This window comes from Mizuhopecten yessoensis, unplaced genomic scaffold (genome assembly GCF_002113885.1).
Source record: "Mizuhopecten yessoensis strain PY_sf001 unplaced genomic scaffold, ASM211388v2 scaffold4611, whole genome shotgun sequence".
Lineage (NCBI taxonomy): Eukaryota > Metazoa > Mollusca > Bivalvia > Pectinida > Pectinidae > Mizuhopecten > Mizuhopecten yessoensis.
Window position 1 is genome coordinate 170,536 of NW_018405633.1, and position 22,583 is coordinate 193,118.

The 22,583-nt window shown below is 33.8% G+C and overlaps 2 protein-coding genes across 4 annotated transcripts; one reads left to right on the top strand and one right to left on the bottom strand.

Moving 5' to 3' along the window:
* Window positions 1-553: 553 nt before the first annotated feature.
* Window positions 554-10,393, bottom strand: LOC110449426 (B-cell receptor-associated protein 31-like). Of its 2 annotated transcripts, none has more exons than XM_021496285.1 (8): window positions 10,323-10,393; window positions 8,627-8,732; window positions 6,638-6,738; window positions 5,516-5,663; window positions 5,037-5,175; window positions 4,520-4,604; window positions 3,124-3,224; window positions 554-2,810 (listed from the first exon to the last, which is right to left on the bottom strand). In XM_021496285.1, exons 2-8 carry the CDS (start codon window positions 8,716-8,718, stop codon window positions 2,772-2,774), a joined length of 705 nt encoding a protein of 234 aa, XP_021351960.1. In that variant the 5' UTR covers window positions 8,719-8,732; window positions 10,323-10,393; the 3' UTR covers window positions 554-2,771. The 2 variants fall into 2 exon arrangements, with proteins under 2 accessions (XP_021351960.1, XP_021351961.1); XM_021496286.1 differs by lacking the exon at window positions 10,323-10,393 and adding an exon at window positions 9,914-10,001.
* A 24-nt stretch (window positions 10,394-10,417) lies between these two features.
* LOC110449425 (IQ and AAA domain-containing protein 1-like) lies at window positions 10,418-22,354 on the top strand. 2 transcript variants are annotated; one of them, XM_021496283.1, is made up of 18 exons: window positions 10,418-10,502; window positions 11,174-11,264; window positions 12,012-12,248; window positions 12,624-12,743; window positions 12,921-13,112; window positions 13,455-13,526; window positions 13,771-13,979; window positions 14,230-14,338; window positions 14,834-14,953; window positions 15,475-15,550; window positions 16,540-16,688; window positions 17,326-17,450; window positions 18,060-18,250; window positions 18,867-19,066; window positions 19,414-19,497; window positions 19,799-19,976; window positions 20,646-20,884; window positions 21,705-22,354. In XM_021496283.1, the coding sequence occupies exons 1-18, from the start codon at window positions 10,492-10,494 to the stop codon at window positions 21,846-21,848; spliced, it is 2,547 nt and encodes an 848-aa protein (XP_021351958.1). In that variant the 5' UTR covers window positions 10,418-10,491; the 3' UTR covers window positions 21,849-22,354. The 2 variants fall into 2 exon arrangements, with proteins under 2 accessions (XP_021351958.1, XP_021351959.1); XM_021496284.1 differs by having other exon boundaries at window positions 12,924-13,112.
* The last annotated feature ends 229 nt before the right edge of the window (window positions 22,355-22,583 follow it).

Consider the following 22,583-nt stretch of genomic DNA (forward strand, 5'->3'; position numbering starts at 1 on the left):
TTGAGTTGGAATATATGAAAGTTGCTGACAGAGGGACCTATTTATGATACACCGCACTCACTCTCCCCAAGGTGTTGCTCATACCAAGTTTGAAGTCCCTGTACTCATAAACCAAATCATAGGTCATGCTGAGATTTAGATCACAATGGCTTTCTGCTGATACACTGCACTCCTTCCCACCAACGTGTTTCCTTACACCAACTTTGGAATCCTTGCTCTGAATAGTACACGAGATATAACAATAACCATGAAAAGGGACACAACTCTTAAAAAGAGACTGTTGATATCTATTAATATAGGCCTCCATTTATCTAATATAAATTGTCTGAATTTCTGACCAGGTTTCATAGACGTCAAATCATATTTAGGGGATTTATACTGTGGTTTATGCACTAACCAATTAGGTCACTGGTAGTACATGTAATGTACTAATACATGTAGCATAACTTCTGTTTAATATATTGAACCTGGTCACTGTCTTCCTGTTATTACTAAAACACATTAAACACAGAGGCTGTAGAATCATGTGAACTCAATAACAAAAGAACTTCTGTTCATTAAATAGGTATCTTTATCTACCAGTGCAAATATATATATAGAGAGCTCAAATCTGCCACTTTCATTCACAATACATTGTATTACTCCTGTCAATTACAATGTCATAGAATCTATTACTACCTAAATTCTGATCTCTGTCATTTGAATTCACTACTGCCCATACAATACAAACATGAAGCTTGACAATAGCTGAATATTACTGAAGAACATTTTCTTCCTACAAATGTATAAGCCGACGGGAAATTTTACAACTAGAATGTAGATGACTAAAATAAAATGAGCTGATTCTGTGTGAATTTCGTTTTTTTTTTTTATAATCAATGCATGCAATGTCTGTAAAATGGCCCTGCCCTCTCTCTCGACTACCTCTCCCACTTACAAAACTATGTTAAAATCTACAATCAACCATTTTGTATTTCTTCAACAATTTCACGTTACAGAGGAAATTCATCATAATTAGTTTCAAATTTCACTAAATATTTATTAAAGTAAAGTACAGTTCTGAGTAGTATTAGTATCAGTGGATTAAAGAAATGTGCACTTCATTTAGAAAATAAACATTCCAATCATGAATCATGAATTCAGGTACACTACAGTAAAACCTAATTACATGTGTAATGTAATACAAACATGTTGTAATCTGCTTTCACTTCAACCCAATCTGAACTTACGCTCTCAATAGAATTCTGTGTCTCAATGCTTCAAATGCAACACTAGGGAAACACACACAGCAAAATTATAAATGTCATGATTTGCACTTCTTGTATAAAATGTCTCTGATCATGTTTAATTGATTCTTAATATCTCAACTACAGATATCTCTAAATAATGCCAAGATACAATAACAAGATTGATAAATAAATAGAAACTATACAAGTCATAATTATAAAGAGGTATAGTATACAGAACATAGTTACACCCAACTGAAAGCAATCATGGACATACAACGTTGATAAATGTCAAATTCTGATTGGTTAACTCGCCGTGGTCCTCCAGCTATGTTCACGTTACTGTGAGATCGGTTAGTCACATGACTTTTAGTTTTAGTGATTTCATAAGGGAGGTAACTTCTAATGATTAAAATGTAAACCCTGCGTATCAAGTGTTTTTTCTTCACAAAGTATGGCAACAAGAATATTTTGATATTTATTTTCTTGCATTTTTTCTGTGAGGATAAAAATATTTGTGCTCGGAAATGATGGAGTATTTACTTTCAAACCAATCTTCAAATGCATATTTTTTCACATCTGTAATACTGTTGTAACATGTGTTTTTAGTTTGTCAATTAATTTGTGCTTGCATAATCTGGTGCAAATTTTCATGAATGCGAAAATATATGAAAATGTCAACAGTGTGAAGTTTTAATTTACATTACAATTTAAAAGTTTATTTTCTCTCAATGACAAACAAATCACCCCATCTTGCAAATCACAGCGAACAGATTACAAATTGATATTACAGGTCTTTGGTATAGAACCAGTACAAAGTTCCATGTTTCCCATGTCAGCACCATAGACAGTTGTGTAAATTCTACTCCTTGTAACATCGCGAAAAATAACATGGGACTGGGTACTCCACGCACAGTTTCAATTTAATCAGAAAAAACTATCAGTTTGTTACAATTGTCCAGTATAATGCCTTTGTATCTATGTAGATAGAAAATGATGAAAAATGTTAATTAGTTATCTAAATAAGTATAAATTTCAAATGATGCGGTTAAATCAATGTCATATAATTATGTAAAACAAAAGCTAGATTTCTGAGTGTTTTCCTTTGTTTCTTAGTGAGTGATTAAGTAATCAGAAAAAGTACACAAGAAACCATTTTTAAGCAAATTTAGTAAAGTACATTAAATTGATATTAACAAAAAAAGTTAAAAACATATTTGAATATCACCTAATTATGAAAACACCAAGATAAACGACAACACAATCCGTTCAGGCTAAACCAAAAGGCTCGACACACTGGCATCTGTAAATTTCTGGATGTAAGAAAATCACAATTTGCTTTGAAGAAGTCCACGGAAGTTACGATCAGCATCCAAAAAAGTGAAGGAGCCTAGAATGACAACATGGAATTGTAATAAGAATTTTCTGACAACCAGTAATGCCTTTCCAGCTTCAGCAACAGCTCATCATCACTTTTCATTGTCCTCCGTTAGAACCATTACATGCGAAGATAAGAGAACACCACATCTGGTACACCACTGCAGTCTAGTTGCCTTTCTTTGATCCATCGTCACCCAATTTTTTCTGAAGGATAAAAGCAATATTTATCATATAATTTGAAAGAAGTACTTGCAGCAGTAGAAATGATCAAAACATGTTTCAAATTCTCTGTTAACTGTATGTGATATAAATGTATTTGCCAGCTGACTATAAACAGATTTTGGTATACATGCAATTGAGAAATACAATTTTGAATTAATCCAGTCACAACTAATTCTGTAGTCCACCATCGAGTCAGTGTTTCAGGAATTGTCTCTGTAATCCAGCTACATTTGTACCTTACAATCTAGCCAATTTTATTCGGAACAATGGTGACTGGGTGATCAGTGGTACTTGCCTGGAGTTCGGAGTACTCCTTCAGCAGACGGTCATACTCCTTATTGGTTCCCTCTGCCTGGCTGCGTAGTGCATCTAAATCTAGCTTGGCTTTCTTGTAATCTGCAGCAGAATGATCACAGGGAATGAAACACTGCTTCTATTTAAGTGTCACTTTATTTCCCTTATTGTTTCTTTCTCTTGCTTTGACCCCTAACAGCCAATTCCCCAAGGGAGTTTTATTTACCCACTCATAGCAGATTTGTTCAATGAGTCGGGAGTAAAGAAACCTATCATGGTTTTAGGGAGAAACATTTGTTAACATGTTTTCATGAAACAGTCTGGACATCTCAAATGTATGAGAATAGATTTGAACCTGTTACCTTAGCTGTTGAAAGTGAGGTATCAGAGGTTATTGGAGTACAGGACATCTAGAAAGCCTGAGACACCATCAGCTATGAGACCAGACAAAGTATACAGGAACTGTAATAATCTGGCCAAGATGCTCTTTAAGTTTGTGAGGAGATAGGACAGACCGCTTAAAGTACAGTTTCAAATCAAATTGAGAGTTAGAAAGTACATGACTTAAGTCATTAAAGGCTTGACCAAACAATGCCAACAAGCAGTGCAGGGAGGTTAGTCTGTTACAGCTGAGACAAGTCTTGCAGTGAGAAACTATAGACACAAACATGTGTCTTCATGGATACCAGTAAATATTTGTTTGAATATAAGTTTGACGAGAGAAAAAACATATCTCACAAAATACATGTAATCTTTCTTCAAAACAAAACTTTTGCAAGCAATACCTTGAAACCCTATTGATACTAAAACAATACAAACAATTTATGACACAACTAACCCATTTATAAACTCCTTCTCAAAGAAGCAGAAAGCGTCTTTCATGCAATATTCTTACAAACAAGAATCCAATGGGTTTTTTAATTAATGTTATTCTCTGATTGGTCAATTCACAATGAAAAATACAAGATCAACTTTATTTTCCTCATTCAAACCTTACAATTTCACAAGTGAAAGTGAATTTGTTGAAATAAACATAGATCACTGATTTAACATCTAACCTTGTTTTACTTTGACTAGCTCCTCCTTGATTTTGTCTAAGTAATGAGCTAATAGTGTAATACACAAAGATCACATATCTAACCTCGTTTTATTTTGACCAGCTCCTCCATGATTTTGTCTAAGTGTTGAGCTAATAGTGTAATACACAAAGATCACATATCTAACCTTGTTTTATATTGACCAGCTCTTCCATGGTTTTGACTAAGTGTTGAGCTAAACATGTAATACACAAAGATCACATATCTAACCTTGTTTTATATTGACCAGCTCCTCCATGGTTTTGACTAAGTGTTGAGCTAAACATGTAATACACAAAGATCACTGATAACATATCTAACCTTGTTTAAACTTGACTAGCTCCTCCTTGGTTTTGTCTAATTGTTGAGCCAAACTTTTCTCCTCTGCTGTGTCATCCTCAGCAGCCTGTAAGCCAATCAAATAACAATAAAGTTATCCTACCTTATCTTGTAATACTCTTATCAAATGTGGAAATATTTTTGGAAATTCTTCCCACTTAACTCTTAAATCTTTTTGCTCAATGCATGCTGTGTATTATGATTAACAAACCTCTAAATCTCCATAACATGAAAATTCGGCCAAATTCCAATAAAGGTTCCCACAAAGCTACTCCCACTTATTTTTACTGATGACCTTAGTGATGTTATGCCTATTTTTAGGCAAGCACTGGTAAAACAGGGGTTGTTCTTCATAGACAAAATATATAAAAACAATTGAAAAAATGAAAAAAAAATGCAAATAACAAGTACATGTATATGTCTACCTGTAGGTCCAATGTGTGTTTACAAATCCATGTGTGTTTATAAATTTATGTCTGGAATGTATTTGCGTTCTTACCTTGTTACGTTTATTGTCCTGTTCCTCCATGAGACGCTTGGCCACGTCATTAGCTGACTTGGCCTGTTTCTGACTAGCTTCAGACTCGGCACTTAGCCTCGCCTGTTCTGCTGTTAGATTTATCAGACGACGGATGATGCTGCGGTATTGAAATATTTTTTACAATATAGGAAATGTTATTAAATGTAAAATACATATACATATCTAAAGACTTCATATTTTCCAAACAATGTGATTTTTTTTCAATTGTATAAAAATATTAAATTTCAAGTTTTCAGCAAAAGATTCACCAGTATGTGCAACATGATTCAGTTTTATTTAAATGTCTCTGCAAAAATTATGATTATTACTGATTATTCTTTTAATTGTACAGACAGTATAAGAAACAATAATACTTGTCTTGTTCTAATTTTACATTCAGATTGATTGATTTATTCCAGTATTGATTTCAAAAACATATGAAAATCAAGTGTACATACAACCACAAAAACATGGCAAATCCAGTGATGTACAAGTTCCTCTGCGCTCGAAACAATTTCATGTGCGCGAGGTTCTCCGAGTCAAGATTGTGCTTTAGGTCAACCTCTGCTACAGGGACTGCATATTTATTGACTTCTCTGATTGAATCTGTAAAGGCAAGTTTTGAGGTTTGGTTAGTTCCTATTAACAATAATATTATGGCAGCATCACACGATGATAGTACAAAATTCTAAGGCTCTTAATAATAGGAATTTTAGTGTTCCAACCGCTTCCCTTATCTGTGTCACAGCGACCCAAATACCAGATTAATTCAAATATTTTCAAACTGACTCCAGTTGACTACATTACCAAATCATCACAACTGTTGTAGAATTTGAATCATATTTTTTTAAAATAACACAGATGAAAACTTAAATATCTGGGATCATCATCATCATCATCTCATCATCATCTCATCATCATCATCAAGGCTGATTTTGTAAAAACCAGGACTGGTCAAATTTGAACATATTCTGAGTTATATTTCATTGTATATGACAATATATACAGTAAAGTTTATAAGCAACCTGTCTATAAAACAGCTGATCTGTTTTACTCTGCCTTTGACAATTTTTTAATCACGCAAATTCGTAGAAATTATATCCCCCACTTGCAGGACATTTTGTAGTAAAACATTATTGAGGTTAGGTTTAAACATGTGAGTATGGTGCTGTTTCGTTATTCAAGGGGCAGTAACTCTGCCAAATAAAGTCTGCAGAAAGTGGTCATTGTAATTGGTTGAGCCCTTAAGGCATTTAATCCTGGTACCAAGTTGAAAGTGGTCATCGAACTTGGTCACGCCCTTAACCCTGTTACTAAGTTTGAAGAAAATCGGTTAACATTTGTTGCAGTTATTGCACAGAAACAAAGCGCCTATCTATTCACGCCCCAAATAATATGTTAATAACAGAAATCTGCCCCCCCCAAGTATTCTGACATCCTGTTATATTAAAGATACAGCTGTGATCTCATTTCTTACAAAAACTACATAATAAGTCTGTGTATTCTGACACTGTCAAATCCATGCAAGTTGTTATAGTCCAATAAGATTAGACAGGTTTTACTGACTACGTCGGACGTACCTATAAACAGCAACAGAAGAATGGCGATGAACACATTGAAGTATATATAGGAGTATCCTGACACACTGAGCACGATGTTGGAGCGAAAAATCTTCTGCCATCTGGAATAAAGAAAGGAAAATCGGTTAACATTTGTTGTATTACACAGTGTAATAATAAACAGGGAAACACTACCTATTTTTAATGAGGAAGCTACTCGGGAAATATACAAAATATGTCTACACATATACACATTCCAACCGGTTCATATTTAATTTTAAGCCACCAGGTAGGAGATGTCACAAATACATGCAACATGTTTCTTATCAATGGGAAAGTATATATAGTTATAGATCTTTCAATGGATAAGATTTTATCTTGAAATATTTACAGTTTACCTGTTACAATGTATAACAGTATAGGACATTACACATGTTTAGAGAATGTGTTGATTCTTCCTCATCTGCAAAATTATTTGCTTCAACTCTTATATCTTTCTTTTGATACTTCTGAACTTTTATCAATTTAAGATTATGCATTAGAACCAAAACCAAAGGTAAAATTGCCTCCTTACTGTAGCTACCCTATCAGATATATACAATTTACACAGTAATTATAACTATTCACAAACACACTATCGTAGTTTTTCCTATCCTCCATTCCCATTAAGTGATTTAATTGTATACATTTGCATCTCAATTTGATGGCGAAAATTTCAATTTTAAACCCGAAACTTTTATTGCTTTTTTAGATTTTGCTTTTAGCAGAAAACAATTATATTTGCCATGCTTATCCTTATCATTATAAAAACTATACACTTTTATAACAAAAAGAATTACCTGCAGGGAAACAGGAGAAAATTAAATTTAGATGCTTCATGTTATAAATTGACTGAAGATGGCAATCTACATGGGTAATACCGGAGGAAAACCATAGACAGCTATTTCAACTGTGACTAGACATCTGAGGTTTTAAGTATATATATATAGTTTATACTTATTGTTACCATCAGACATTTACTAGGTAAAATGAAATACATGTTATTAATCTAATTATACAGTGAAACTTGTTTAATCTGACACCCTGTGAAACACAATGTATTGGGCAGCTTAGAAAGAATATGGGAGTATACAGGTCCTGTTGGGTATTATTTTTTAAGAAAAGGGTTACAGTATTATGTTGGATAAGACAAGGAGTCAGAACATTAAGGGGTCAGATTACACAGGGTTCACTGTATATCTACTGTAACCATCTTGAAAACTTAAATGTGACCAACATGGATACAAGTTTATATAAATCTTCTGGAAACATTGAATTTTGATTTCACATGTTTCAGGAAAAAGGACAATGTCAGTAATTTTCAAAAAAAAAATCTCAGACAAAAATATAAAAGATCCATTTTCAAAATGTTAATTAAGTATGCATTATTACAGAGAGATTAAGTAGGGCCCCATAAGAGAAGCATGAGTCCACAGTTATTTTTGTGTTGGAAATGGGGCCTTACTTTGCCTAGAAAATGTCTGTAATTTTCCCAAAATAAATGCAAAAATCATTTTATTTCTCAAAATCATGCATTTTGTATGTGATATTTTCCCAAAGTCACAAGGCACAGGCCCCTGTGGAAAGTAGGCAGAAAAATCAATGGTCGAGGTGCTGTCCATGATTCAAAAGTCATCTCAATGCCCACATTGTAAGCTATGATTACCTAAAGTAAGCATATATAGAAAAGAAATTGTATGGCACCATGTTCTGACTTTTTGTGAAATCACACGTATCGGTAAAATGGATCTTGGGGCGAAACCTTATTTTCCAATTTAGAATTTTGGGTCAGATGCTAGTATATGTAGTCAAACTGGTGTGTAACGGTATCGTGTTAGGCCAAACAAAATGTTACAGGAAACACATATATTTTTTTGTCTGGCCTTAATCAAGTTCACATGTTAACTATGCCCTGGCAAGCATCTGGGTCTGGTCCATGTTATGAGAATGACCAATCGGGGTACTACTGACCTTGCGGGTGATACAAACGGCAGCAACAGTAGAATGACCACTGCTATCTCAATGTACAGGAAAGTAGCGATGAATGTATACTGAAGAGTCATCTTCAGACTTCTAACTGAAAAATACAAATCATAAATTAGAATTGCAGCTAATTCCGAAGTAAGTATGTACATCAATCTATATCAAATAACATACACATGAGATACAAAATATCAAACTTCATATATACATCAATTTTGTGTCAATCGCCCCTTTAATGATCACCATCAAATTTTGTCAAAATCGATTAAGTCATATATACTGCTCAAGTCATCTGACTGTTTAAAGTTGCAGATGGATGATGCATCATGATCAATTCTGTGGCATATAAGCCAATAATACATATGGAGTATAGACTTTCATGCAGGTGAGCTAAATGTTTAATAATTGTTCAGTCCAGCTAAACTGATCATGAATGTAAGTTAAGGACTGTACATTGTATGTGTTCTGGCTGAAGATATAATTTATTTATCAAAGTGACACTTGAATGGTGTTTTTGTTGAATTGTTACACCATAACTGGAAATTTTGTCACATGGAGGTTCAGTCCATACAAATTGGTTCAGCTTTCAAAGGACCAAAAAGCAATATTAACACGTTTTTCTCCTTGTTGTCTTTTTGTTTAGATTCTTTATAATGCTTGTTTATATGACGGTGTTCAAATGGTGATAAAAGGAGAATTACAAGTCCTTAGTTTTTGCGGTTGCGTGGAGGCTGTGAGTTTATGCCTTTTGGCAGCAACAAATGCTGTGTTGGATTAGTAGAACAAAATAGAGATGATTGTCTGAGGGAAATAACAATAATTACAAAATTTACATACATTTATTGTTGTTTTATAGCCCAGCTAATCATCATAATTTCAACACTCTAATTATTGTGATAATCATTATACCCCTGCAATCTCTGCAATTACTATTTCCTATTGAATCATCCTTATTTTGCCCTGCTAATTATCCTTTTTTGTAGCAAAATAATGATTGTTTATATACGACAGTGCCCTATCATAATTCCATAATAATATAATATACAACATTTGATATAGCGCCCTATCTAGCTAACATAAGCCACTCTAAAGCGCTTTACAGTACATAGATATACAATTAATACAATGAGGATATATGCATTTTTTGACGAATTCGCAGGAGCTGCCTTATCAGGCGCTAACTACTAGTCCTATGCCACCTGGCTAATATCTCCATATGTGTGTATGCCTGGCAATTTCGCAATGTCTGTCTATGTCTTAAGTACATGTACTTACTCTATGACCGAGGTTGATAATTTTGCTGTAGTCTGTCTTCTAGAATGAAATGCAATGACTGTCAACACCCAGGTTAAGGTACATATGATATACTCACTAAACAAATACGTGTACCCATTCCAGCACCGACACGAATTGTAATATCTATCAATAGTAATTAGCTACTTTGCCAGATAGCTAAATCGTATTAGCCTATTGAACACACCCACGTATAATCTCACTACACGATGCATGTCATCACTGACTAAGATTGAGCGATCACAAATTGCCCAGCGCATTGCGGTGGCCGTAAAAAATATAATTTCATACAATGACATAATTTGCGATGCATGCAAAATGGTCACTTTGTTTCTATTGTTCCTTTATACAAAATCTCCAGCTGAAATATATGCAGAAATCATTCACTTACCATCAAGTCCAAAATGACAGAAACCTAAACAGGAAATCGACGTATCAAGCGTGGAATGGACCGAGATTGTGGTCTCGAAGAAATCTCGTGCATGTGTGAGATTGAAACGTTGCTAGGTACTATGAAAACAACATGGTGGACGGATAGATGAGTTGTGTACATTGACAAGATGTCACACAGGTAAGTAACTATATTTTCATCGTATGACATACTATTTTCGAGTTAATGATTTATTCAAATATGGTTTAAATGCATGACAACACGAAGTCGTTGTATGTCGATTTTAGTTTTGCGTTACATTGCAGCGTCATAAAGCAATCTTCATTCATTTGCTGTTCTTCTTAATTTTAGTTATTGGTGTCTGTCTGTCGAACTAAATTTCTATTGAATCGCAGGGTCTAAACGTTTTCGAAAACATCTTATATGCGTGTATTGTGTCATGTTAAAACTTGTAGACAGCGATTGGTAAACATCAACAAATTTACAGTCCTTGTAAAGGTGTCAAACAAAAATAAACACTAGTTACACTTACAGTATCCCTATATGACCATAAAAATAATGTGTTTGTACAGTGTACTGTATTAAGATTTTTTTTATGATATTTTAGGAAACTCGAATCGAAATGTACCATTTAACAATGAGACATTACGTGGAATTCAAGTTTAAACATAAATTAGCTTGTACAGTTTGTATATTAGAATTTTTTTTTACATGTTACTAGTTGTTTGTTGGGTTCTCTTGCAAGTCTTTCTGGTCTGGCTGGATGCAGATAATCATTTGCCTTCTCTTTTACTAAAGTAAATGATAACCTAACAGATGTTTGTCAGTACCTTGTATTTTCTTTGTTTTAGTACATACAACAAGCAATGGTCCGAGGCGGAGTCAGCCTTGGTGGACCTTCTCCAGCAGGAGTTACCACCAGAGCCCCCAAAACCAGAAAAGGTAAGTAGTCATGCTGATCATGCAGTACTTTTTTGTAGATTTTTTAAGTGAGTTCTGAACCGTTTTTCAATAGTGTTGATTTATTCCAATCTGTTGAAGAAACGTAAATAGTGGGCTTTAAAATTGCAGGCAAATCCCTCAGAAAAATCCTAAGTCAGGGAAACAAAAGTATGTCCCAAAAATCTCTGTACTGTTCATCTTTTTTTTTATGTTATTCATGCAACAGAGGCAACATATTAAACTCTGAAAGTCTATTCACAGTTAATGTACATGCACATTTTAGGGGATATTACATGTATTGTGGTTGTACGGACTCATAAATGAAGGCCTAATAAGTTAAAATTTTATAACCCATTAAATTTTAGTAAACTAAAAGAAGTATGCTTACAGTATAATTCCCAAAGAAAAACGATCAATGTATATAGTCTATATGTTTGCATACAGTAGATTTCAGTGAATTACAGACATTGGCAAATTATGTTTATTATGTCAGCTTCAGTCAAATTTAATTCAGCTTGAATCAAATTGGAATATGTTTGAGCTATTGTAGTCATTTAGTATTTATGGTCAGCTTTTTGTATAATTTTACTGAAATTTGTAAAGAGCGTTCAGAAACTTTTAAAAAATCTGTATCATCTTTAGTACAAGAACATTAAAAAAAAAATGAAATCTAATCTGAATGATATTGATTCTCACTTGATTTTTAAAACTTGTTAACATTTTCTTTGTGTGTTTTTTTTATTGCAGGATCGGTTGGCTGCCTTTCAGCTACTGGCAACAATGTACATAAAATACATACAGATTTTTCGGAAACTTGAACAATCCTATGACCAGATTGTACATCCTCAGAAACGCAGGGTTCTGCGTCACGTACTTGATGGGGCAATGGGCAGAATACTGGAGATAAAACATGAGATGGTGAATCTGGAGTTCTCTGAGTATCATTACTTTGATGATGTCCTCTCAGATCTGAAACTTACTCCGGTATGTATTTGCGGTATAAAATATGCTATTTTTTAAAATTGCTTCCTAAACTCATTGAACCCTGAAATTTCATAATGAACTATTCCAACCCTTGAATTGGAAGAGTTCAAATGTGTCTTCAGGGGTGAATGAGTTAAGACTATTGATCAATTTGTTGTTCATATTGATTGCATAATGATAAGATTTCAATAAATCATTAGTAAAATATTTTATTTGAGACAAATAATTGGACAGAAATATATGTCTGTGGTAAATCTATATTTTTTCCATTGAAGTAATTTCCCTGATAGACTGACAATGATTTTTTTTTTATTGATTTTTATACAATCTTAAAAATTGACAGGTAATCCATAACCTTGATTTTGTCGTTTTCAGAATGATGTGGAAATCCCTATACCTAAATACTTCATCAATGAAAAAATGGAAATATTGAAAGAAAGAGAAAAATTGCTTGGACAAATTTTGACAAAAGTTGGACCACAAGACAAAGAAGATGTAAGTTTTGTATCATGATATATTTTGATAAATAAAGATAATTTTTCTTTCTGCTCTGATAGACTTTGACTATCATGACTTTTTAGGCAGTATTGTGAAAATTCACCAGCACAATCAGTTTTTGAGATCTTATGATGTACATTTGAATACTAATATAATAAAACTGTACCCACACAGCAGAAAGAGGAAGTGAAGATGTCCCTAGAAGATGCAATCAGAGTTATCCAGATCCATGAACGTGCTCGGCAAGGACGACTCAGGGCAAAGTTCATGAAGGAAATCCGTGAACAGGAGGAGCGCGAGATAATGGCTCAGACACGTGGCGCCCCCACACTAGATCCGGATGTGGCTGCTGTTAGGATACAGAAAGTAGGTGGTCTTAAGGGAATGGCCGGTGGTTTTGAAAACGAGTCCTAGCAAATTGAATATTTTATAAATGGTCAAATTTGACTGTAAGCCCTGTATTTAATTCCTTTGTCGATTTTCAGAGAATAAGGTCTCTTGGGCAAAATGACAAAGAAAGGACAATAAAAATAATATATTTTTTTTTTTTTTTATCAACTCTTCTCAAATATACCAGGTAATTTCTTGGTGAACATTAAAGTTAAGAAAAATATCCCAACTTAAGACAGGAAATTAATGTAATATTTAAGTTTTTTTGGTGTTTTTTTTACTATGAGGTGAACATACTACATTTACTGCCTATTACAGGTGTGGAAAGGCTTTGCCCAGAGGAGAAGGACAAAAAAGGACAGAGATGAAGAAATGGTGTTTATTGGAATGGTGAGTTTCAAAGTTTGTGAAATTTATATCATGTCATCATCTTCATGTTTATAAGTCATTTCTAGTAAGTTCATAGAAAATACTGAAATAGATTATATTTAGAGATACTTTTTAGAAAATGATTCAGAAGTAAGAAAAAAATGAAACAACACCCATTATACTGAGGTTTTATAATAACAAGATTTTTAACGTGATGTAAAACTAGAACTCCGACGAGTTAAATCTGGTGCCATGTTCTCAATAGGCTCCACCCCCAATGCCAACAAGTTTGAAGAACACACCTCAAGCCCTTGCACTGAAGACGGAGTCCCAGCGTCGACAGACCCAGGGCACATACGAACACGAGTTCCAACAGTCTCTGGTCACCATCAAAGAGAAGATCCAGGAGACGGAGGGTCCGGACATCAAGGAGACGATGATGGACCAGATTCGGCAGTGGTTTATTGAGTGCAGGTATGACAGGTTCAGTTAAGTACATGTGTCACGAGTTCATTGGATGCAGTCATAATTCATTATCAAGAATATGGAATATGCATGCTCTTCATAAAACATTTTGATCTTTATGTATAGTATTCAAGTCAATAGATCTGTTAGTTTGGAGGTTCTTAAGTTTAAGTACACTCATGGGGTACAAATAAAAAAAATAAAAAAAAGTTTTTTTGTGAGTCAAATTGAAAATGTCAAAAATGCACATATTTCACAGAGATGCTTCTGGAAAATTCCCTGAATATCCAGATGAGGATGATGGCGGATCAGCAGCTATCTTTAAACAGAAAACCCCTGAGGAGTTGGAGGCAGAAATGAGAGAGAAGGTAAGACTGCTTTCACCTAAAGTTTGGTTAGCTTAATGAAACATTGCCTGAGATTTTTCATCTTCTATATTTCCAAAAATATCAAATATTGATGCTGAAAATCCTTGCAAAGTAATTCAAAATGAATGTTTAAAAACCAGAAACACAAAGATAAGTTATAAATCTATTTTTTTTCTCAATAACACATTTTCATTGTTTCAATTTTATGACTCATTCAACTAATCATGCTTTGAATACCCAAGCCTCGACTGATGGGACAACTTTTATCTAAGTGGACTGTGAACAATTTTGTTTTCTAGACTCTAATGCCCAAAAGTTTCATTTTAAGAATTAATTATTCCAGATTATCTTTAAGTTGTAATGGTGAAGAATGTCAAAGAATTAATTGTAGGAAAAAAGTTGAGTATATATTTGGTTGTTGTGACAGTTTTGTTTCGATTCAGAAAAGTGTTAGCAGCATTGTTTTAATATGTAAATTGATTTTTAATCCAATAGGAAGAAGGTGGTGGTAAGAAAAAGGATAAGAAGGGAAAGAAGAAGGACAAGAAAGACAAAAAGGACAAAAAAGACAAGAAAGGAAAGAAAGGAAAGAAGGGAAAAGGAGGAGATGACGAGGTTTGTAAATAAAAAAAATGTCTACTTCAAACTATATACAACAATGTCATAAAATTTCAATTGTGGAAAAAGTACAAAAAGATATGAAAAGTACTATACTTATTCAAAAAGGGTCATTGTGATAAAATGTGGCATTTAGCCAAAAGAAATTTAATAACACCGTATATTAAAAGACCCTTCACTTGAACTGTGGGACTGCAGTGTTTGGTGGCAACTAAACAATGCGTGTGAGTGTATCAATACTATACGTTGTATTCTAGATGTTTTTATATTGTGATGTCAGTCATGTTGACACATATATTTTTGGATTTGCCAATCACCATCACACTCAAACTGAAAGTGTTGATTTTGTATTCCTCAAATTTTTTAAAATGTTGTGTTTTTCTGTGCAATTTATAAATAATTGATAGACAGATTTATTCCCATCCTATCTCGTCTCTCATCCAGTGGAATCAATGAATTGTTGCTGACGATGAGTGTGTAAATTTGATTATTCAGTTTCAACTGTTTCCTTTTTACAGGAGGAGGAAGAAGGCTGGAAGATGGCCCCTTCTACTTTTGTTCCTGCCATCAATGAAGGCACTGATGATTACAAAGGTAAGCCTTATACCCCAAGTACCAGTGATTAATATATTAAACATCAATTTCATTTATTTTACAACACTTATGAAACAAGTTATTTCAACTGAAATTAATCATGCGCTCTTGTTAATTGGCCTGTATGTTAGTGGATGTCTTAATGTAAAGGAATCCAGAGTACCCAGGTGACCCCATACCTTTCCACATCGCCTTGGCGAAGGAGAGTACGTTATCCGCTGCATCACCTGACCACCCATCACCTATTAACACATTAGAGAAACAGTTTTGAAATGACAACAGGTCTATCCACCAACCCAAAAATAAAAGTTATCGATGGTTGATACAAGTACCCTGATCTTAAAATAGGCCAGTATAACTTTTCATGTTCATATCTCACTATATCACACCATATACACCCTCACAAAGGTCCATATTTCATATATTAACAAGTATTCAGTGTTCTCTAGTTTTGATGTAGGTGGTTGACTTTGAAGGATTAAGTCAGTTGAATGTTCACATGCTGTAATATTGACCTGTCCATATTCTAATACAATAGCCAGTTCAAAGTTGTTGAAAAGCAGGCAACTTTTGCCAGCAACAGGCTTTTAATGAGAACACTGACATTACAATACAATAAAGGACTAGAGGTTTGCACTCTGTCAGCTCCACATGTGCATCTCTTTGTCACATACCATACCTTATCCTTATATAATCCCAGGTGGCCAACACATAGCCTCCAACTCAAAGTAGAAGGGTGGGCCTATTACATTTACACTGAACTGCAATAGATATGGGTGGGCTTAGCATCAGCATGGACTTATTACTGGATAAATATGATACTCTGTCACCTACATTGCAGAATTTTCTAACATTTTATATATAGTAGTATACAAATGCATACCCGTATGTACTGTGGTATGTTAGGGTTTATTATGAAAAAAATTGCCACATTTTACAATTACAAAAGTATATGTAGTACCGGTGTATATTGTTTCTTTTCTAACTAGGTATCTGGCAGACAAGGGATGAGAAAGACAACTTTTCACAGAAACACGACTCGGAACTCATCAAAGAGGAGAAACGGAAGGAGGTAGAGGAGGAAATCCGTCTGCAGGTTGATGAGTTGATGAGGACAGAGCTGAAAAACCTTAAAGCCGTAAGTTTGTCACATTTTCTTACTTTGGGTTTAAATTTTTTTCTCAAGTAAAATACAAAACGAGATAAAACCAATTACCGGTAGTACCTAATATTGTGGACTTTTTAATTATTTTGTTATTTTAGAAGACTTGGGATGCAGAATAGGCTAAATATGTTCAATAGAATTGAAACGTCTCTTTTACAACAACGTTTACTTTGATGTTCCATATTACCGTCAGCTGATGCTTGAGCTGAAGATTTATTGTTATGACCAATACATGAAAGATTGTATTGAGAGATTAAAGTTTAAAATAGGGTATATGTTAAAAAATATATTTTTCTTGACACTATAAGGTCAATTGCATACCGGCCAAAACTCTCCTATAACCCTAGCCCTTATCTATGGCATTGTACACTGTTATTTTTCAAACAGGGTCCATTATAAATACTTTGAGACAGTCTTAGATTTCCCCCCACCGCTACTTTTCTCCCCATGAAAAAATTTGAAAGGTTGGAATGATACAGGCCCTGTGTACCACCTGTTTTATGTTTGGGTTTGCTGTTTCACAATACACTTTAGATGGATTGATTTACTGTGTTAATTACTAATATGGCTGAATATTTAACCAACACTACACATTATGTTACTTGAACAGGCTGTAGACAGAGACAAGGGAAAAAAGAAAGGTAAAAAATCTGGCAAAAAGAAGAAGAAGAAGGGGAAGAAAAGTGGAAAGAAAGGCAAGAAGAAGAAGAAGGAGAAGGATTTAACACCAGACAGGTAATTGATAAGAATTTTGTCTCAATAGTAAACAAATTATTGGCAGAGTTTGTTATGCTTGGGACATGTTAAAGATTATAGGTTCTAGTTAGTCTTCACAAAAGTTTTGACCGAAATGTGAATTTGTTTAGAATCATAGAGTCTAGGTGTAGAATCTAGTATCTTTTAAATGCCCCAGTAGCTGCGGGAACCGTAGCTTCTAGGCCCGACCATTGGTCCGATAACAATAAAAAAAAATGCCCCAGTTACTCAAATTTTAAAATTGTTTAAAATTGAGATACATGTACCTTCAAAATTGTTAGAATTAATTTATAAATTCTAATAGCGAAATTATTGTTTGAAGACAAGAAAATGTGAAAATAATAATATATTTCAGGTTGTTACAAAAAGTCAACATAATGTTGAACTAATTAATATTTTTTTGTTCCTTTTTCAAATGAATATTAGTATATTTACAGAAAAAAAGTATGTAATTGAGCACTTCAATAATTAATTGAGTGGAGATTATCTCAAACTGATTCGCATAGGCTTTCAGTGTTATCATTTAACAATAAATTGTAATAATCTAAATAGATGAGGCTGATGTATGAATGTTAACTTGTATGACAGAACCATTGAGTCCCTGTATGAGGAGATGGTGATGAACGGAATCATTGTGAGGACCCCCAACATAAAGTTAACGGACTATGAGGGCGAGTACAGTTACCTTGGTACCACTCTCAGACAGGCCAACATAGAACCTATGCCCTCCCTCAGTGATGTCAGGAGGCTCGTCACAGAGTTCGGCATCCTTCCTTTAGGTAAGTCTCCAGCAATTCTTTTGGCAGAAACATGTATAATGTGAAATACTTCTTTCTGTGAAAGACTTTCCTTGGTTGTAATTTGAATGATCAGTTTTTGAGGATGTGCCTTATTTCATATTAGAAAGATTCCAGTTTTTGAATTCCTTGTGAGTTAACGTGTATATATATATATATCTCAATAGAAATAACTTAAATGTACATTTGTTAGAGAGGAACATTTTTATTGATAGGTGTTTATTTATAAATATGACTTGATTTTATAAAAATAAATAAAAAATTAAATTTTGAATTTTTTTACTTTAGAATTTTGCAAATTATAAGCATGCCAAAGACAGAAAAAAATCACCAATCGTTTCCCTTCACAACAAAATCCTGATTCTGACAGAAGGTTTTCAAATAATATAGTTGTAAGGAATTTAACTTTTTCAGCAAAGATCATAGATATTCAATTAATTAATTATGGGGTATGTTTAATGAATATCATCCATGTGTTCTCCAAGGTATAAAAAAAAATTGCATTGTGTGGCAATATTAATTGATGAATGAAAGTTAATAATGAAAAAAAATAATGTGTATGAACGAATGATAATCATTGTAATGTTGACTGTTTCAGGCTCCCCGGCTGTCCATGAGAAAGCCCCCCTCACAAAATCAATACTTTTAGCCGGTCCTAGGGGAACTGGCAAAAAAATGCTGGTCCAAGCAATTTGTAACGAGACTGGAGCCAACATGTTCGACTTGTCTCCGGCGAATATTGTTGGCAAGTATCCTGGCAAAGATGGACTGAAGATGTTGATGCATTTAGTTTTTAAGGTATGTTTTACAAAAGAGATAAATACCAATTATTCATTTAGAGGCTGTTGTGTTAGAAACAAAATGGAATATCTGTATATCAATACTACAAAAAAGTAAAACTGTCACTGTAATACACTGTAGTGCCACTATAATCTTCGACTAATCATGTCATCAATTTCAACTTAAAGAAAAAAGAAAAAACAACCTTGACTCTGGCAAAAATTTGTATAATCTATGAATGAAGAAAAAAAATCTCCTTATTTTACCATTTTGTTTTGCATACTTTCTTTTGATATTTAAATATATGTTAACTCATTGACGTCTTAAAATATGTTTGTGAAAAGTGTGGGTTTATCTGTTTGTAGGTTGGAAGGGAACTTCAGCCAAGTGTAATATATATTGGAGATTGTGAAAGAATGTTTAAAAAGAAAGTGCCGAAGACAGATCCAGTAAGTACAATAACTACTTTCTTATTTTTACTTGAATACAATAATCTCGGAATATTAAGTTGAATCTTTTCGAATGTGAAATAGAGGTTTAAAATTTTTCTATGGTCTAGGTCACTCTTGCTAAAAATAGACCACACGGGTATTGGTCAGGCTCAAGGCTGGGCACTTGCTGACCTGTTAGTGTTCTAGTCTGTGGTAGTAAATATTTCATTAATACACCCTAAATAATACAAGTGATTTCTGATTTCATTGAAATCAAGTTATGGCAATATTTTCAGAGGTCATGTTTAATTTTTTCCAGACTGATCCTAAGAGATTAAAGAAGGAACTTCCTAAAGCACTGAAGACAATAAAAAGTGATGATCGTTTGCTCCTGGTGGGAACATCGCGCTGTCCATTTGACGGGGAGATGAAACCCTTGACCAGCTGTTACCAGAGAATTATTCTCATCCCTCGTCCAGACTATGCCTCGCGGCACTGTAAGTATGGCTGCCGTGTCTAATAAAACGTATCTAAACAGAAACCTGGATACACCAGGTATCTTATTAGGTTCCACTGTTGTTAAGTCATTCACCCCTGATATTTCATAATAAACTATTCCAACCTTTGCATTGGAAGAGTTCAAATGTGTCTTCAGGGGTGAATGGGTTAAGCTTTTCAGGTTTTCAATAGTCAGGCCCTGTTGATTCTTAATGTTGAAATTGGTCAAAGATCGTTGGTTTTGACAAGTTTATCCTCTGTACATAAAACGTTATCTACATTGTCAAAGAGTGCTCAACCTTTAAGGCTGTCGAAAATTATTAATGTCGAAAAAAATTACATTTCGCGAAAAAAATAAATGTAACCAATTTCTTGAAAAGCAATGTGTCTCACTCAAGCATGGATTTTGTGCTCAGGTCTAATTTCTTGTTTCAGTTATAAATTATTTAAAAAAAAAAAAATGTTTAAGTTTGGGACAAAAATTGAAGAGACTTATAGTCGAATACTGTTTTCAATATTTAAATTTAACTTTTTGATCATTGACATGATTCTGGTGAGATATAAGAAAGCTTGCTTGAGCACAGAATCCGTGCTTGAGCATGAGAACGGTTTCACGAATACGGGCCCAGAGGATATCATCATTTTCATTATCGCCCGTTAATTTTCAGTGTTATGGCGACGGATTATTTTGAAAAACAATGGTGTGTTGACCGCAAACCTTGACATCAGTTCATTGTCGAAAGTCACGGACGGATACACGCCAGGTCACTTGGCCACAGCAGTACAGCAGGTCCTCACGGAAAGGCGGATACAAACACTGTCCAAGAAACCTCTCCAGTCAGTGGAGTTCATCGCTCCTCTCGCCAGGATCGATCCAATCTATAAGGAGGAAGAGGAATCTTTCAAGGTAAGCTGTATAAAGATTCACATTAATATTATATATATACCCTTTACAATATCAAATCCATTCAAATTTAATGTTTTGAAATAAAACCAAAGAAAAATCTGAAAAAAGAAGAAGATACCATGTTAAATAGGTTTGAACAGAAACAAATTTTGTTATGAAATAATGATCAATTTTGGACTTTAGTTAAGGTGAGTCTGTGGTTATTTGGACCTGAGGAAAAGATATTTCTCACAATCAAAATCACTTTTAAAGTTCATATAACCACATATTTACTCAAATATAAGCCCTCAATGTTTTATATTAAATAAGAAAGGGGAGAGATGGAATAAAAAATTGGCAAGAAAAAAGTACTGAATTTTTCCGAGAGCATAGTGATGTAACAATTGAGATGTCATAAAGGGGATATTGACCTGCTGATTGTAAAAATAATGCTTTGTGTCAATATATATGTTCTTATTATTGACTACCACATGACCTCTTGGTCAATCAGATTTCAAGAAATGCAGACATTGTCTAAATATTGCTTATTAAAGTATAAATAATAATTGCAAGCTAGCTGTTACAACAAAAATAGACCAATTGTTTTGAAGACAAACAATATTTCATACTCCGTGATTAAGCCAGTTGATTTCACAGATAACACACTGACTCTAGTAAGGAAATAGGCTACCTTGCATAAATTATACCTGTCTGATTTGTGTTAGAGTTATCTCCCTTATAATAATTAGCATCTAACAATACAGACTTACCATTTAAAGTGTTAATCAGGCTTGCATATATCCATAATACAAATCAAACAAGCTTTGTTTTCCTTCTGCAGTCATGGTATGCTAAGACTCCTCTCGGTAAGAAGCGGGCTAAGGCTGCAGCTGCTGATGATGATGATGGAGGCGGTGGCAAGGGAGGAAAGAAGGGCAAAAAGGGGGGCAAAAAGAAGGGAGGAAAGAAGAAGAAAAAGAAGTAGATGTGATTTTAGAAATATATTTCCATTTCAAGACTGTGATAACAAAACATTATATATGTTGGTGTTAAACATCTCCAATAATTCTTTTTTGGAAAAACTTACATGGATTTTTTTTTTTAAGATCTTAAACATTCCTTACTATTTATTGATCCGGAAGGGAAATTGTTTACAAAAACTTTTCTCTTCTTGTATTTTTATGGCGACATCGTGATATTAATTTCTTCCCTTTTTTCCCCCATTCATCAAATTATGACTAGGAAATTGGTTTTGAATGTATATCCATAATGTTTAAGGATTTCGACTCAAATTTTATTTTATATGACTTCTACCATACTTTACAACCGGAAATAATGTCAATAATCATGTTGTTTCCCCTTTATATTTACCAGGAAATATGGTAATTAATCTGTTTATTTTGTAAAATGTTTTATGTATTGTTGTATATGATCAGGTCATCAATTACCAGACACTTCCTGGTTGTGTAATAAAGTATGATTTGTGTAATGATCTTGTTTTGTGCTTGATACATTTAACAGTTATTTGTTTGTGTAGCATTTCACAATAGGCCTAACAAACAAAATACGTTTCAGGTTTCAGTTCTTAACTCTTTTTCCTGTCGTGCCAACCTTTCAAAAAAAAAATGTTTCCCTATAAGTACAATATATTGACAGAGCTGTTTATATATGTACATATACAAGTTCAAGTTCAATTTGTTTATTTAAGTGTCACATATCA